This window comes from Sycon ciliatum, chromosome 7, assembly GCF_964019385.1.
Source record: "Sycon ciliatum chromosome 7, ocSycCili1.1, whole genome shotgun sequence".
NCBI lineage: Eukaryota > Metazoa > Porifera > Calcarea > Leucosolenida > Sycettidae > Sycon > Sycon ciliatum.
In genome coordinates, this window is record NC_088649.1 from 3,180,080 (window position 1) to 3,197,164 (window position 17,085).

Below are 17,085 nucleotides of genomic sequence, written 5' to 3' on the forward strand. Positions count from 1 at the left end.
CAGAGCTAGAACGTTTCCAAGTTATGGGCAGTGTCCGGTTCCTGGCTGCCTGGATAAGGGAGTTATGAGCAGAGGCAAACTGTAACAACACCCCCTCGTATCTCAGTGCATGTCAGTGTTGACCAACTCTTCAATGCCTGCTGCTGCAAAGAGCTTGTTCTCTAGCAAGCAACCGGTCGGTTAGAAAACAGCAGCACTGCAGAAGAGTGGACTCTCCTGTCCTAATGCTACCTGTTAGGTTGTCTTGTGATGTCCATTATATACACAATAGAACAGTCTTATAAGAAGTACCGGGCCCCATGGGCAGCAGTACAGTGTACATGTACTTAATATCCGAGGCACTTCTTATCCTTACACACTTCAGTATGGAAGTACAGAACAACAAGGACAATCAAGGCTTGTTTGCTGCTACTTCAAGTGGCAAGTTCATTTCAGTATGGATAAATACACTCGTACTCTGGACAATGTTTATATTCAGCAAGATAGGAAGTAGGATCTACTATCTGGACTTGCATGTACGGCTGCTAAATGCGTTTCAGGCGTCAGGAGAGTTTGTACCGTTGTCTACTAATGAGATTTGTCTTGTGACCGATGTGGTACTAACGAGGGTAGTTCTGTACTTGAAGTATTATTGTGGCATAGTGCGTTGACTGCCTTGATAACATTAGCCTAACAGCAGTGACTAGGATCATCTCAGTATTGGGCTTGGCTTGATGTGTGGTGAGAATTCCCAAAGGCACCATCAGCCGTCACATAACCGTTTCATGCCTCGCAGGTTAGGTGCTGCTCATAATTGCACCACTGCGTTCCTCCTTGCCTCCCTCAAACGATCATGTGGTTGCGTGAGCCTAGGCCTAAATGGTGTATTTTTTTGCGCCTATTCTTGTATCCCGTCACCCAACTCACCCAATCATTTTCATAATTATCACACTATCAGCCCATATCATTCACTCGCACCATGATCCAGCCTATATCAGTCATACATGTTCTTTTCTCCTACGGATCGGCGCACATGAGTAACGATGAATCCGAGACCTTTGGACGTTTGGTCGGAGGAGTTACTTTTGCCGCGCCCCACTTCCATCCAATATACTACCACCCCCGGCGCTCTGCAGCATCTGATGGTGCTGTGGTATTCAGTAAAAAATAAATAAATAAAAAACGAAAAACATGTATCTTCGGAAATTTATACCGGTAGTCAATTTGCTGTCTGATGATCGGTTAAAACGGTGAAGCTCAGAGTTACAGGAGAAACGCTTTTTATTCCTTTTTTCAAGTGTGTTACTGTGTACTACTACTACTACTACTACTACTACTACTACTACTACTACTACTACTACTACTACTACTACTACTACTACTACTACTACTACTACTACTACTACTACTACTACTACTACTACTACTACTACTACTACTACTACTACTACTACTACTACTACTACTACTACTACTACTACTACTACTACTACTACTACTACTACTACTACTACTACTACTACTACTACTACTACTACTACTACTACTACTACTACTACTACTACTACTACTACTACTACTACTACTACTACTACTACTACTACTACTACTACTACTACTACTACTACTACTACTACTACTACTACTACTACTACTACTACTACTACTACTACTACTACTACTACTACTACTACTACTACTACTACTACTACTACTACTACTACTACTACTACTACTACTACTACTACTACTACTACTACTACTACTACTACTACTACTACTACTACTACTACTACTACTACTACTACTACTACTACTACTACTACTACTACTACTACTACTACTACTACTACTACTACTACTACTACTACTACTACTACTACTACTACTACTACTACTACTACTACTACTACTACTACTACTACTACTACTACTACTACTACTACTACTACTACTACTACTACTACTACTACTACTACTACTACTACTACTACTACTACTACTACTACTACTACTACTACTACTACTACTACTACTACTACTACTACTACTACTACTACTACTACTACTACTACTACTACTACTACTACTACTACTACTACTACTACTACTACTACTACTACTACTACTACTACTACTACTACTACTACTACTACTACTACTACTACTACTACTACTACTACTACTACTACTACTACTACTACTACTACTACTACTACTACTACTACTACTACTACTACTACTACTACTACTACTACTACTACTACTACTACTACTACTACTACTACTACTACTACTACTACTACTACTACTACTACTACTACTACTACTACTACTACTACTACTACTACTACTACTACTACTACTACTACTACTACTACTACTACTACTACTACTACTACTACTACTACTACTACTACTACTACTACTACTACTACTACTACTACTACTACTACTACTACTACTACTACTACTACTACTACTACTACTACTACTACTACTACTACTACTACTACTACTACTACTACTACTACTACTACTACTACTACTACTACTACTACTACTACTACTACTACTACTACTACTACTACTACTACTACTACTACTACTACTACTACTACTACTACTACTACTACTACTACTACTACTACTACTACTACTACTACTACTACTACTACTACTACTACTACTACTACTACTACTACTACTACTACTACTACTACTACTACTACTACTACTACTACTACTACTACTACTACTACTACTACTACTACTACTACTACTACTACTACTACTACTACTACTACTACTACTACTACTACTACTACTACTACTACTACTACTACTACTACTACTACTACTACTACTACTACTACTACTACTACTACTACTACTACTACTACTACTACTACTACTACTACTACTACTACTACTACTACTACTACTACTACTACTACTACTACTACTACTACTACTACTACTACTACTACTACTACTACTACTACTACTACTACTACTACTACTACTACTACTACTACTACTACTACTACTACTACTACTACTACTACTACTACTACTACTACTACTACTACTACTACTACTACTACTACTACTACTACTACTACTACTACTACTACTACTACTACTACTACTACTACTACTACTACTACTACTACTACTACTACTACTACTACTACTACTACTACTACTACTACTACTACTACTACTACTACTACTACTACTACTACTACTACTACTACTACTACTACTACTACTACTACTACTACTACTACTACTACTACTACTACTACTACTACTACTACTACTACTACTACTACTACTACTACTACTACTACTACTACTACTACTACTACTACTACTACTACTACTACTACTACTACTACTACTACTACTACTACTACTACTACTACTACTACTACTACTACTACTACTACTACTACTACTACTACTACTACTACTACTACTACTACTACTACTACTACTACTACTACTACTACTACTACTACTACTACTACTACTACTACTACTACTACTACTACTACTACTACTACTACTACTACTACTACTACTACTACTACTACTACTACTACTACTACTACTACTACTACTACTACTACTACTACTACTACTACTACTACTACTACTACTACTACTACTACTACTACTACTACTACTACTACTACTACTACTACTACTACTACTACTACTACTACTACTACTACTACTACTACTACTACTACTACTACTACTACTACTACTACTACTACTACTACTACTACTACTACTACTACTACTACTACTACTACTACTACTACTACTACTACTACTACTACTACTACTACTACTACTACTACTACTACTACTACTACTACTACTACTACTACTACTACTACTACTACTACTACTACTACTACTACTACTACTACTACTACTACTACTACTACTACTACTACTACTACTACTACTACTACTACTACTACTACTACTACTACTACTACTACTACTACTACTACTACTACTACTACTACTACTACTACTACTACTACTACTACTACTACTACTACTACTACTACTACTACTACTACTACTACTACTACTACTACTACTACTACTACTACTACTACTACTACTACTACTACTACTACTACTACTACTACTACTACTACTACTACTACTACTACTACTACTACTACTACTACTACTACTACTACTACTACTACTACTACTACTACTACTACTACTACTACTACTACTACTACTACTACTACTACTACTACTACTACTACTACTACTACTACTACTACTACTACTACTACTACTACTACTACTACTACTACTACTACTACTACTACTACTACTACTACTACTACTACTACTACTACTACTACTACTACTACTACTACTACTACTACTACTACTACTACTACTACTACTACTACTACTACTACTACTACTACTACTACTACTACTACTACTACTACTACTACTACTACTACTACTACTACTACTACTACTACTACTACTACTACTACTACTACTACTACTACTACTACTACTACTACTACTACTACTACTACTACTACTACTACTACTACTACTACTACTACTACTACTACTACTACTACTACTACTACTACTACTACTACTACTACTACTACTACTACTACTACTACTACTACTACTACTACTACTACTACTACTACTACTACTACTACTACTACTACTACTACTACTACTACTACTACTACTACTACTACTACTACTACTACTACTACTACTACTACTACTACTACTACTACTACTACTACTACTACTACTACTACTACTACTACTACTACTACTACTACTACTACTACTACTACTACTACTACTACTACTACTACTACTACTACTACTACTACTACTACTACTACTACTACTACTACTACTACTACTACTACTACTACTACTACTACTACTACTACTACTACTACTACTACTACTACTACTACTACTACTACTACTACTACTACTACTACTACTACTACTACTACTACTACTACTACTACTACTACTACTACTACTACTACTACTACTACTACTACTACTACTACTACTACTACTACTACTACTACTACTACTACTACTACTACTACTACTACTACTACTACTACTACTACTACTACTACTACTACTACTACTACTACTACTACTACTACTACTACTACTACTACTACTACTACTACTACTACTACTACTACTACTACTACTACTACTACTACTACTACTACTACTACTACTACTACTACTACTACTACTACTACTACTACTACTACTACTACTACTACTACTACTACTACTACTACTACTACTACTACTACTACTACTACTACTACTACTACTACTACTACTACTACTACTACTACTACTACTACTACTACTACTACTACTACTACTACTACTACTACTACTACTACTACTACTACTACTACTACTACTACTACTACTACTACTACTACTACTACTACTACTACTACTACTACTACTACTACTACTACTACTACTACTACTACTACTACTACTACTACTACTACTACTACTACTACTACTACTACTACTACTACTACTACTACTACTACTACTACTACTACTACTACTACTACTACTACTACTACTACTACTACTACTACTACTACTACTACTACTACTACTACTACTACTACTACTACTACTACTACTACTACTACTACTACTACTACTACTACTACTACTACTACTACTACTACTACTACTACTACTACTACTACTACTACTACTACTACTACTACTACTACTACTACTACTACTACTACTACTACTACTACTACTACTACTACTACTACTACTACTACTACTACTACTACTACTACTACTACTACTACTACTACTACTACTACTACTACTACTACTACTACTACTACTACTACTACTACTACTACTACTACTACTACTACTACTACTACTACTACTACTACTACTACTACTACTACTACTACTACTACTACTACTACTACTACTACTACTACTACTACTACTACTACTACTACTACTACTACTACTACTACTACTACTACTACTACTACTACTACTACTACTACTACTACTACTACTACTACTACTACTACTACTACTACTACTACTACTACTACTACTACTACTACTACTACTACTACTACTACTACTACTACTACTACTACTACTACTACTACTACTACTACTACTACTACTACTACTACTACTACTACTACTACTACTACTACTACTACTACTACTACTACTACTACTACTACTACTACTACTACTACTACTACTACTACTACTACTACTACTACTACTACTACTACTACTACTACTACTACTACTACTACTACTACTACTACTACTACTACTACTACTACTACTACTACTACTACTACTACTACTACTACTACTACTACTACTACTACTACTACTACTACTACTACTACTACTACTACTACTACTACTACTACTACTACTACTACTACTACTACTACTACTACTACTACTACTACTACTACTACTACTACTACTACTACTACTACTACTACTACTACTACTACTACTACTACTACTACTACTACTACTACTACTACTACTACTACTACTACTACTACTACTACTACTACTACTACTACTACTACTACTACTACTACTACTACTACTACTACTACTACTACTACTACTACTACTACTACTACTACTACTACTACTACTACTACTACTACTACTACTACTACTACTACTACTACTACTACTACTACTACTACTACTACTACTACTACTACTACTACTACTACTACTACTACTACTACTACTACTACTACTACTACTACTACTACTACTACTACTACTACTACTACTACTACTACTACTACTACTACTACTACTACTACTACTACTACTACTACTACTACTACTACTACTACTACTACTACTACTACTACTACTACTACTACTACTACTACTACTACTACTACTACTACTACTACTACTACTACTACTACTACTACTACTACTACTACTACTACTACTACTACTACTACTACTACTACTACTACTACTACTACTACTACTACTACTACTACTACTACTACTACTACTACTACTACTACTACTACTACTACTACTACTACTACTACTACTACTACTACTACTACTACTACTACTACTACTACTACTACTACTACTACTACTACTACTACTACTACTACTACTACTACTACTACTACTACTACTACTACTACTACTACTACTACTACTACTACTACTACTACTACTACTACTACTACTACTACTACTACTACTACTACTACTACTACTACTACTACTACTACTACTACTACTACTACTACTACTACTACTACTACTACTACTACTACTACTACTACTACTACTACTACTACTACTACTACTACTACTACTACTACTACTACTACTACTACTACTACTACTACTACTACTACTACTACTACTACTACTACTACTACTACTACTACTACTACTACTACTACTACTACTACTACTACTACTACTACTACTACTACTACTACTACTACTACTACTACTACTACTACTACTACTACTACTACTACTACTACTACTACTACTACTACTACTACTACTACTACTACTACTACTACTACTACTACTACTACTACTACTACTACTACTACTACTACTACTACTACTACTACTACTACTACTACTACTACTACTACTACTACTACTACTACTACTACTACTACTACTACTACTACTACTACTACTACTACTACTACTACTACTACTACTACTACTACTACTACTACTACTACTACTACTACTACTACTACTACTACTACTACTACTACTACTACTACTACTACTACTACTACTACTACTACTACTACTACTACTACTACTACTACTACTACTACTACTACTACTACTACTACTACTACTACTACTACTACTACTACTACTACTACTACTACTACTACTACTACTACTACTACTACTACTACTACTACTACTACTACTACTACTACTACTACTACTACTACTACTACTACTACTACTACTACTACTACTACTACTACTACTACTACTACTACTACTACTACTACTACTACTACTACTACTACTACTACTACTACTACTACTACTACTACTACTACTACTACTACTACTACTACTACTACTACTACTACTACTACTACTACTACTACTACTACTACTACTACTACTACTACTACTACTACTACTACTACTACTACTACTACTACTACTACTACTACTACTACTACTACTACTACTACTACTACTACTACTACTACTACTACTACTACTACTACTACTACTACTACTACTACTACTACTACTACTACTTGACACAATCTTTATTAGGAAACTTGAAATGGAGATGTGAAACACAAATACAGCCATGTAGATGGAGCAGCAATGCAATACAATGTCCAAAAACTCAAGAATTCATTATCATGGGGCAATGTTGGGCAAATGTCTGTCAGGTACTATCACGCTCAGGCTGCCCGCAACCTGCACATCGTCGTGAAATTCATCCTGTTGCGGCGGTATGACGATCTTGAACCACGCAAACAGGTGACTGCCCATCGCATAAGGCAGACTGACAGCTTACAACGGAGCTGACCCATGATAACCGATACGTGTAGGTCGACGTTCTTCTCAGCAATCAGGCATGCCAGTGTCTTCAGTGCCATTGAACATTCTCTGCCAATCATGCCCGAGGTAGAAAAAACTAGCGGTGTAAACGTACCTCTGTCAACTGCTGTCACCCGCTCTCCGTACTGGCGCTTCTTCATCCGTTCATGCGTTCGGAGCTGGCTGATGACTTCCTGACGCGACAGCAAGCTTGCCTTTGGGTGTGTAACCCGGATGTCGAAAAAGGCATCTTGCTGTCTCGTCCAGAAGCCACAAGCCCGGATGTCCAGGCGGGCACCTGCCGAGCGGTTGGCTGTCCTCCCTTGGAGCCGCTCACCATCATATGGTAGTAGAGGCGGTTCTACCTCCACATCCCGGACCGCCTCACGCATCACGTCAGCCAACAAGTCCCGGATCTCATTGTGGCGTGCCATGGGGTAGCCCCCTGCCGGACACATCATCGCATGGTCTATTGTGTTTGCAGCACCACATACACAAGTCAGGGGGAGTCCGTCAGGCTGCAGGCCGTAGCGGATGCAGAACGCATCTCGGAAATCCGATTTGTTCAGCACCATCTGCATTTGGGACGATGGTTCCGCCGTTACCCAAGATGATACGCCCTTTTCCGCGGCATTCTCCACCAACAGCGCCTGTGTTGCTGTCAAGTCCGGGCGCAATTCGCTAACGAGACCCGTGGCTTGGGCAGCTTTCTCTCTGCGAATACGCCCGGCCTCCTGCCGGCTGAGGGCTATTGCCTCGTTCAGCTGGTCTGTTTGAGTAGTTTCGTTGGTGCTGGTTGGATGTTCTGGTGGTCTTATGCAGGCCGCCACAGGAGCCACAATCTGTCTGGATGCAGAAAACTCTTTCTCGGCCTCCACCGAGGGCACAGGGATTGCCATGCCACCAAACCGCGCTGGTAGCGATAGCAACTTTCTCAGTGCCGACTCGTCCGAACACGAATGGCCGCTGAGCGCTGGCAGCAGCTTGTCCGTAATGGCGGCGTCGAGACGGGCCAGAAGATGCGCAGGGCAAGATAGGACGCGCAAGTGGTACCGCCACTTGGACACGAGGCCCTTTACAAACACCTCGTACGCAGCATGTGGCTGAGTGGTGGCCTCCGCCAGGCGATCAACCTGCAGCGTCCACTTGTCGATCAAATCTGTGATATACTCCTCACAGAAGACCGTTGTACCGAGTGCGCCGCCAAGATAACGAGCACCCTCGGTCACAACACGAATGCCCGTGTCCCTGAAAAGCTGGAGTGCCAGGGCCGAATGCTGCTCCTTGACAATTAGTGTTGTCTTGTTCGCGTTAGGGTAGTACCCATACCCAGGGCCATGCTCCAGAATCCCATCCCAGTACTGCCTTAGATTGAGGAGCTGTCCGCCACCAGCATCGTCATCAGCATACCATAGCTGCACCACGTCGGGGCAGCACTCTGACAGCTTGTCTATCAATGGCATCATGGCGACCGCGTATATCGCCATGGCGAGAGGATCACCTTGGCAGGTACCCTCCTGACTCCTTATCTCTCCACCACCCGACACAAACAGGCGGCATGGACTGCTGTAGGTGTTCTTGAACACCTGCCCCAGGGCAGGGCAGACGAGTGGCACGTTGTGTAGGGCTGCTGTGCGGTTCATAGCGTTGAAAGCGTTGGTGGCATCGACCAAGAGCACACCCTCCACCTCCGGCGAGACAAGCATGTCGGTCATCGTATGCACGGCAGCTTCACACCCAGACGGAACACCAACTACTACTACTACTACTACTACTACTACTACTACTACTACTACTACTACTACTACTACTACTACTACTACTACTACTACTACTACTACTACTACTACTACTACTACTACTACTACTACTACTACTACTACTACTACTACTACTACTACTACTACTACTACTACTACTACTACTACTACTACTACTACTACTACTACTACTACTACTACTACTACTACTACTACTACTACTACTACTACTACTACTACTACTACTACTACTACTACTACTACTACTACTACTACTACTACTACTACTACTACTACTACTACTACTACTACTACTACTACTACTACTACTACTACTACTACTACTACTACTACTACTACTACTACTACTACTACTACTACTACTACTACTACTACTACTACTACTACTACTACTACTACTACTACTACTACTACTACTACTACTACTACTACTACTACTACTACTACTACTACTACTACTACTACTACTACTACTACTACTACTACTACTACTACTACTACTACTACTACTACTACTACTACTACTACTACTACTACTACTACTACTACTACTACTACTACTACTACTACTACTACTACTACTACTACTACTACTACTACTACTACTACTACTACTACTACTACTACTACTACTACTACTACTACTACTACTACTACTACTACTACTACTACTACTACTACTACTACTACTACTACTACTACTACTACTACTACTACTACTACTACTACTACTACTACTACTACTACTACTACTACTACTACTACTACTACTACTACTACTACTACTACTACTACTACTACTACTACTACTACTACTACTACTACTACTACTACTACTACTACTACTACTACTACTACTACTACTACTACTACTACTACTACTACTACTACTACTACTACTACTACTACTACTACTACTACTACTACTACTACTACTACTACTACTACTACTACTACTACTACTACTACTACTACTACTACTACTACTACTACTACTACTACTACTACTACTACTACTACTACTACTACTACTACTACTACTACTACTACTACTACTACTACTACTACTACTACTACTACTACTACTACTACTACTACTACTACTACTACTACTACTACTACTACTACTACTACTACTACTACTACTACTACTACTACTACTACTACTACTACTACTACTACTACTACTACTACTACTACTACTACTACTACTACTACTACTACTACTACTACTACTACTACTACTACTACTACTACTACTACTACTACTACTACTACTACTACTACTACTACTACTACTACTACTACTACTACTACTACTACTACTACTACTACTACTACTACTACTACTACTACTACTACTACTACTACTACTACTACTACTACTACTACTACTACTACTACTACTACTACTACTACTACTACTACTACTACTACTACTACTACTACTACTACTACTACTACTACTACTACTACTACTACTACTACTACTACTACTACTACTACTACTACTACTACTACTACTACTACTACTACTACTACTACTACTACTACTACTACTACTACTACTACTACTACTACTACTACTACTACTACTACTACTACTACTACTACTACTACTACTACTACTACTACTACTACTACTACTACTACTACTACTACTACTACTACTACTACTACTACTACTACTACTACTACTACTACTACTACTACTACTACTACTACTACTACTACTACTACTACTACTACTACTACTACTACTACTACTACTACTACTACTACTACTACTACTACTACTACTACTACTACTACTACTACTACTACTACTACTACTACTACTACTACTACTACTACTACTACTACTACTACTACTACTACTACTACTACTACTACTACTACTACTACTACTACTACTACTACTACTACTACTACTACTACTACTACTACTACTACTACTACTACTACTACTACTACTACTGTAGTGACTACACAGTCACCAGCACACTCATGTAGTGACTACACAGTCACCAGCACACTCAGTCCATTACCACTCGGATGTCTCGTTTAGACAAAGAACCATGAAACTCAAGATGAACAGCAAGATATCCATGCATGCCAGAGAGGCAAGGTGACCAAGCCATTACGGGCACCAAGTAGGCCCAGTTAGGGTCACCAGGTCATGCACTCTGGATGTGCGGGTAACCCCATACGGGTAATGTGTATACTAAATAAGGTGAGTGCATAAAGCATCACTACATCTCCCTTCTGAGACAAAAGGCTCATACAAAGTAACCTAAAAGAAGAAAGAGGGAAAGGAGAAGAGAAAGGTAGGTGCAACAAAACAAATAATGTAGGTAGTCGGAATGATACATGTGCAATAGGTTGTCTATGTGCACAGTAGCCGGGATACGTCAGCTGTAGAGAGTCAACACTCTTCGATGAGACGCCGCGCTGGCTGGCCACGATTGTGACGAATTGGTCGATCTGGCTCGGCTGCATTTGGCTGGGCATTACACACAGGGCCATCAGTGTCGACCGGTGGTGCTGATGGTTGCTGGATCAAATGGTGCCGATTCCTTCGAAGCGTTGCTCCCGAAGACCCGATGCGTACACGATACGAGCGGTCACTGAGCTGTTCCAGCACAGTGCCTTCCGCACCAGTGTCAGCTAGCCAAACCTTGTCTCCTGGTTGCAACACAGGGAGGGGGAGTGTTGCATGCCTCCGATCAAAGTCTGCTTTCTGACGGTCTTGTTGAGTTGCTTCTTTCTCAGCGACGGCGGTCAGATCAGGCCATTCCGGTTTTAGCTGCTCTGCAGTGACTGGCAGTGTTGTCCGGAGGCGGCGACCGAATAGAAGCTGAGCTGGTGCGAACCCGTTTGCTAATGGCGTAGCACGGTAAGCGAGGAGTGCGTCTGCTAAGCTGGTATTCTTCTCCAGAAGACCCTTGGCGGTGCGTACAGCTCGTTCCGCTTCGCCGTTAGATTGCGGGTACTGCGGGCTTGACGTTCGGTGTGTGAAACCATACGATGTGGCAAAACTTCGAAATTCGGCACTGCCGAATTGCGGCCCGTTGTCGGAGACCACTGTGTCTGGAATCCCGTGAACGGCAAATAGACTGTGCAAGTGTGCGATGACACGAGCAGATGTGGTGGACGTCATGGGGATTACGTCTAGGTAGCGAGATAGGTAGTCAACGACGACAAGGTACGACTTTCCTCTGTGCTCCATGAGGTCACAGCCAATCGTGCTCCAGGGCAGAGCTGGGCGTGGAACCGGCTTGAGGGGCTCCCGGTGCTGTGTGCGGTGTTTCGTGCAGGTGGGGCACGTGGCAACCATGTTCTCAATCTGCTTGCTGAGGCCAGACCACCAGATGGAATCTTTGGCGCGTGCCTTGCATTTGGACACTCCCAGATGCCCGTCATGCAGGGAAGCGAGAACAGCGGAGCGCATGCTGGGTGGAATGACGATACGTGGGCCATGGTAGACCACTCCGTCCACACACGACAACAACTGACGTTCGTGGTAGTACGACTGTATGTCCTGCTCGAGACCTTTCGCTGAGCTAGGCCATCCGGTGCGGATGTACTGCAGGACACGGTTCAGGACTGGGTCGGCAGCAGTGGCAGAGGCAATCTCCCGGGACTTTCCGGATGACACGATGGATTGAATGGAAGCCGCAACGTTGATCGTAATCTCGGCATCGAGTGACGGTGTCTCCGTGCATGGCTCAGGTGATCGTGACAGAGCATCCGCCACAACGAGGTTCTTCCCTGGTATGTGGACTGCTGTGGGGTTGTATGCCATCAGTCTCATCAGCAGACGTTGGCAGCGGAGTGGAACTCTGTTGAGGTCACGGGTATTAATCAACGGAATCAACGGCTTGTGGTCCGTATGCACGACGAGAGATGGACACCCGTATACGAAGCTGTGGAAACGCTCACATGCCCACACGACTGCCAGACATTCTTTCTCTATCTGGGCGTACTCGCGTTCGGTATCGGTGAGAGAACGAGATGCATAGGCAACTGCTCGGTAGTCTGTACCGTGTTGCTGAAGCAGAACTGCGCCAAGGCCATAGCTGCTTGCGTCGGCACTGACAACTGTTGGGCGGCTTGGGTCATAGAACGCCAGACACGGGGCCTCTGTGGCCAACTGCTTCAGACGATTGAATGCTTCCTGCTGTGGCTCGGCCCAATTCCAGACAGTGTCGTCGCGAAGTAAGGTCCGCAGAGGAGAGCTCACCTCGGAAAGGTTGGGTATGAAACGGGCCAGGAAATTGAACATTCCAAGCAGGCGTCTCAGGTCAGAGACATCTTTGGGTGGCTTTAGGCTGGTGATAGCTGAGATCTTGGCAGGGTTCGGCAATACTCCCTTGTTGGTGATCAGGTGACCCAGGAACTTCACTTGGCTCTGTCTGAACCGGCACTTCTCCTTGTTGAGCGTAATGTGTGCGGCATCCAGAACCCGCATGACTTCTGCCAAGTGACGGTCATGTTCCTCCATTGTGCGGCCGTAGACGATGATGTCATCCATGTACACTGACACGCCGGGGAGACCATCCAGGAGACCGGAGACTCGGGCCTGGAAAATCTCGGGCGCTGATGTTATGCCGAATGGCAACCGGTTGAAGTGGTACCTTCCAAAAGGCGTAATGAACGTCGTTAGCTTGGCAGAGTCCGACGACAGTGGAATCTGCCAAAACCCATTGGCTGTGTCAAGAGTGGTAAATACGGTCGAGTTCGACAGCGTGGCCAATGTGTCCTCAATGGTCGGTAGCTGGAACGCTTCCCGCTTCACGGATGCATTTAGCCGTTTCAGGTCGACGCATATCCGAACCTTTCCATTCGGCTTCAGTACCGGAACCATTGGCGAGCACCATTCTGTGGGCTCCTTGACTTTTGTTATGATGCCACCATCCTCCATTCTCGCGAGCTCTTCGCGCACCTTACCAAAAAGGTGGTGTGGGACTCGTCGGGCTGTCACACAACGGTATGGCGTCGCATCGGACTGCAGGTGGATATGTGCAGGCGGTCCCTCCATGCATCCGACCAGCGGCTTTCCAGATGGAGGTTGGACCTGAGCACGGGTGGCACTCACGCGCTTGACAAGTCCAAGTTCATCACATGCAGAGCGGCTGAGTAGGCAACCACTTGCACGCTCCAACACGTACATTCGAACATCGGTGGCCTTGCCCTTGTACTTCAGGCTAGCTGAAAAAACGCCACACACAGGTAGAAGCTGGTCATCGGCACCACGCAATTGTACCTTTGTTGATTGGAGTGTGGGTTGTGGACTAATGCTGAGCCATACAGTCTTGGACATCGTTGACACATCCGCCCCTGTGTCCAGCTTGAAGCGTACCATCGTTGTGCCAACTTGCAACTCTGCAAACCAAGGCGAGGTGTCTGAGTTGTCCGCAGCGGTAGTGCCAACAAAAAACTGCTCTGGGTCGTCAGATTCGTCCGGTGCAAAGCCAACTGAGTTCATGCCGACGGCAGACGATTGACGGGTCGCCCTGCAAACTTTCGCAAAATGGTTTTTCTTTCCACACGACCGGCACGACTTGCCTCGAGCTGGACATCGATCTCTTGGATGCGTCCTACCGCCGCAGTTGGGGCAGCACGATGAGGATGGAGCAGCATGCGTTTCTTGTTCGCGATGCCATTGCCTGCTGTCGGGTCGTTTCTGTTGGTGTACACCAGCAGCTGCGAGTCCACCAGGTCCAACAGAGGATGCACCACGACTATCTGACGACTGCTCTGCAACCTGCTGTGCAACACGCTCTGCCTGTCGTGCAAACTCGAGAGACTTGGCAAGTGTTTGCTCCGAGGGGGCTTTCATCTGCAATTCTCGGCTGACACGTTTGTCACGCATGTGTGCGATCAGTCGATCTCGAATCCGGTTGTCTGTTTCTGCTTGAAACGCACAATGCTCCGCACCTTTATACAAGGCACGCACAAACTCGTCAAGACTCTGGCCGGGCTGCTGGATAATTTGCTCGAACTTGGAGCGTTCGTGAACTATGTTGACGGATGGGGTGAAGTACGTGTCGAACGCCTTCAAAACTTCATCAAAATCCTTCTTCTGGTCGTCCGATAGTCCAAGCTGGTGCTCAAACACCTGATCAGCGTCCATGCCCATGGTGTACACTAGAGTAGCTACCTGTACCTCATCCGAGGACTCGTCTAGTTTGCTGGCGATTCGAAACCGATTGAATCGCAGCTTCCACGCAGTCCATTGCCCAGGATGGGTAAAGTCGAACGCAGAAGGTGGGGAAAAACGCAAAGCCGCCATGAGGACTTATCGTCTGCCACTTCTGACACCATGTAGTGACTACACAGTCACCAGCACACTCATGTAGTGACTACACAGTCACCAGCACACTCAGTCCATTACCACTCGGATGTCTCGTTTAGACAAAGAACCATGAAACTCAAGATGAACAGCAAGATATCCATGCATGCCAGAGAGGCAAGGTGACCAAGCCATTACGGGCACCAAGTAGGCCCAGTTAGGGTCACCAGGTCATGCACTCTGGATGTGCGGGTAACCCCATACGGGTAATGTGTATACTAAATAAGGTGAGTGCATAAAGCATCACTACAA

The 17,085-nt window shown here is 42.4% G+C and overlaps 1 protein-coding gene across 1 annotated transcript; it reads right to left on the reverse strand.

Moving 5' to 3' along the window:
- Positions 1 to 12,903: 12,903 nt before the first annotated feature.
- On the reverse strand, positions 12,904 to 16,773 carry LOC135821330 (uncharacterized protein K02A2.6-like). Its single transcript, XM_065334390.1, has one exon. It carries the CDS (start codon positions 16,771 to 16,773, stop codon positions 12,904 to 12,906), a length of 3,870 nt encoding a protein of 1,289 aa, XP_065190462.1.
- Positions 16,774 to 17,085: the final 312 nt, after the last annotated feature.